Source organism: Melopsittacus undulatus, chromosome 1, assembly GCF_012275295.1.
Source record: "Melopsittacus undulatus isolate bMelUnd1 chromosome 1, bMelUnd1.mat.Z, whole genome shotgun sequence".
Classification (NCBI taxonomy): Eukaryota; Metazoa; Chordata; class Aves; order Psittaciformes; family Psittaculidae; genus Melopsittacus; species Melopsittacus undulatus.
The window spans coordinates 88704671-88707821 of record NC_047527.1 but is presented as its reverse complement, the minus strand read 5'-3'; the positions used below and the strand labels follow the sequence as shown (position 1 = coordinate 88707821).

The 3151-nt window shown below is 43.3% G+C and overlaps 1 protein-coding gene across 1 annotated transcript; it reads left to right on the top strand.

Annotated features, from left to right (window-relative positions):
* The first annotated feature begins 1280 nt into the window (after positions 1 to 1280).
* On the top strand, positions 1281 to 2084 carry LOC115946636 (uncharacterized). Its single transcript, XM_031049635.2, has one exon. The coding sequence runs from the start codon at positions 1281 to 1283 to the stop codon at positions 2082 to 2084; it is 804 nt and encodes a 267-aa protein (XP_030905495.2).
* Positions 2085 to 3151: the final 1067 nt, after the last annotated feature.

Sequence of the window (3151 nt, the reverse complement as noted above, 5' to 3'; positions counted from 1 at the left end):
TTGTTCCTGGCACTGGAAGTAAGTAAGGATGCTGAAGGTAGCTTTTTTGAACATCAAAGGTGCAGATAAAGTTTATTCTGTGGGTGTTCTGTGGGATACCTTAGTTGGATGTAGAGCTGCTCCTCAAAGATTAGGCCACCATAATTAAAAATGGATGTACATTAAGCACTTAAATCTGCAGCTTCTGCCTGCCTTTATGCTTAGCATTTGGTTGGTGCTGACTGTTTATTTCATCTGGGGGTTTAGCTTGTTCATGCAGTTAAAGTTTTTCTGTGGAGGAAAATGTGTACACTGTCATCCAGAATGCCTTACCATCTTTTTGGTGCTGTGCTACCATCTCGCTGACTGGCAAGGAAGGGGCATTGTTATTGTCCCTCACAAAATGAGTGAATCAGGTATGCTTGTTTTTGAGGTGGGAAGTGTCACCCAACCCTGGTTTTCATTTTGGTGCTCAAAGATGACATAAAAACTGGGTGCCAGGGAGGAATATCCACTGGGGGGACAGAAACCAGCTCAGCACTCTTCTGTGATTGGGACTGACTGTGTTGCTGGGTGGAACAGCATAATGCTTTTGCAGCTCCTGTTCCAGCACAGTGATGTTTCTGTTCCAGATTGTGCTGACTCACATTCAAGAAAACATGACACACAGACACAATGCACTGTAACTCTTTTCCTTTCCCCCAGTAACCTCGGTAAGTGTTTGGTTTCTTTTTCCTGTCTATAGCTAGCATGGTACTAATATAGATTTACTGTTAGAATTAATAGGAGGGGGAAAGTCAACATTGTAAACAAACTGATTAATTTTGGAGAGGGCATTTAAAAGCAACCTGCTGTTTGTGGTACATCCACCTCCCTTTGAAGCTGATCAATCCTGCTAACTTGCCCATCTCTACAAACGACACTTGTTAGAGCTGTGTTCTTGAATGGGAGAAGTGCTCACAATGCCCATTTACAACTGTATTCTGTTTAATTAGTCAGCACAGCCAGTGCTGCAGGGATAGATCACTTGCCTTTAAAGATTTGAGAATGTTAATAGTACAGTATATCATTTTAATTATTATTGGATTAATGTTGTGTCTTGACGAACATGTAATGCAAATCACAAGAAATGGCCTGAAGTGACCCAAGGGTTGTGCTTTATTAGAAAAGTAATATATATAAATATAAAGAGAGGTTCTTTCTTAAAATGTCACTCTGCACTGAGCTTCTGTGTATATGTAGAAATGAAATTCTCTTACTTCTACTTTGTCCACAGAAAGTTTCTATAGCTCATGCAATAAATGGCTGAAACAATGAATGTAATACCAAGAGATGAAGAGGAGATCCAAAATATCACTGATGATGAAGACCCATTTCTGAATTGTGATGCTGTAATGGCATCCCCTCTTTCCTCTGCCAGTCCTTCGTTAACCAGCCTTAACGATGACAAGGGAAGCTCAGCAGTGCCAGAAAGACTGTCCATCCTCTCCAGCAAGGCTGTGGCCCAGGCAAAAGTCCTGAATGGCCCAGAAATGGTTAGTGGTGACATGACACAGAGGACAGCCTCTGGGTTGACTGACCATCCTCTGACAGCTGGAAATGTATCGTTAGGTGGCTCATCATACTCTGCGGCAGTCAGTAACCTGCAGCCTGTGGACATTTCCTCCCTGTGCTCTGAAAGTCCCTGCTGTGATGGTGACCAGAGTTTGAAAATGCTCCAGGTGACAAGGGTGCCCAGTGGTGCTGGTGAGCCCCTGCAGGCTGTTGCTGGCCTTCCTGGGACTGACCCCAGGGGCTGCCACGTGCAGTGGGCAGGGGGCGAAGCCAAGGACAATATGGCCCCTCTTAGTCTGGGCCAGGTGATTTGGACGAAGACTGCAAAAGTAACAGAGACCTTAGAAAATAAGAAAAAGGAGGAAAAAGAGAAGTACCGGCTCCAGCTAGCTATGTACCGACGGCTTCTGCTCTTGCGCTCAATAAGGAGCTTGCATAAGCAGCTGGAGCAGCAGCAGGCCAGATTGCAGGAATGCTACGGCACAGTGATAAATACCAAGAAAGAAGTGTTGAAACACATTCACTCAACCTCGCCCTCACCTTCGCCTTAATCATGTTGCTGCATGCAGAAATGAGCTGTCAGTAAGCTTGCATGCTATAGGGGTGGTGTCCTCATATCCAAAAGTACGTGCCCATGTGTGCCGAGAGTAGAGAGGAAAGAGAAGCAGCAGAGCAAGAAGAAAAGGGAAGGTAAAGTGTTGGCCCCTGAATTTATCTGGAGGAAACCAGAGCAAGATTGTACCTGTGCAAGAAGCTGACTCCTGACACATGTTCAAAGCCTCAAGCCGAAATAGGATTTTTGGCATATAGGTTTGTAAAAAGAAAAAAATCCCCATGAATTGGGAAACTAATCTGACATTTGATCTGTAAAAGTGGTCATATGCAAGAGTTGCTGCCTGCTGAATATGTGATATAACACATCTCCCTCTACTTTCAGCACTAACAAAACTTCAGCAGAGCTAGAGTTTATTTGTCTGCAAGAATATCTGAATCTAAAAAGCCAGGATATTTGAAACACTTAAGCTCAGGCTTGATTATTTCTACCTAGTTGTCTGTTTTTCACAACACTGTCAAGGCCATTGTGTGTTTATGACCCCTACCCTCCCATAAAATTTATTCAGATTGACCAGAAATTTTGGGAAAGCGGGACAGCCAAATACATGCAGAGGGAAGCAGTGCAACTGCCTAAGCCTTATTTCCTTAGGAAAGGAAGCTAAAAACATAGGCCTCATAATCTGGCATTGCATCGGAAACTCACACTGGCAGTGCCAGGGGAATGTTTGAGGTCTTCACAATTATTAATCTGCTGCTAACTCCCAGTGGCATTAACATCTGCAAATCGAGCATATTTTGTGCCTTAGTGCTGTCATTTAATGGAAGTTGGTGGCAATTAGCACTCTTTATCCAGGTGTATTAGACATGTGGAAAACCCTAGAGCACTGTTTCTCCAATTGCAAGGTTAGAATGCCTGCAGGGAATTTGATGTCAGTATGCAACAAAAACACAGAAAAAATTAAAGCAAAGAAAGAGATGCAACTTTCTTCTATGCATTTAAAAGGCAATGTGAGTCCCTATTATTGAACAGCAAAAGAATAGTTGAATGTGCTGGTTTAGGATC

Coding starts and splice junctions, on each gene's coding strand:
- LOC115946636 (XM_031049635.2), top strand. CDS start 1,281: ATGGCTGAAACAATGAATGTAATACCAAGAGATGAAGAGGAGATCCAA.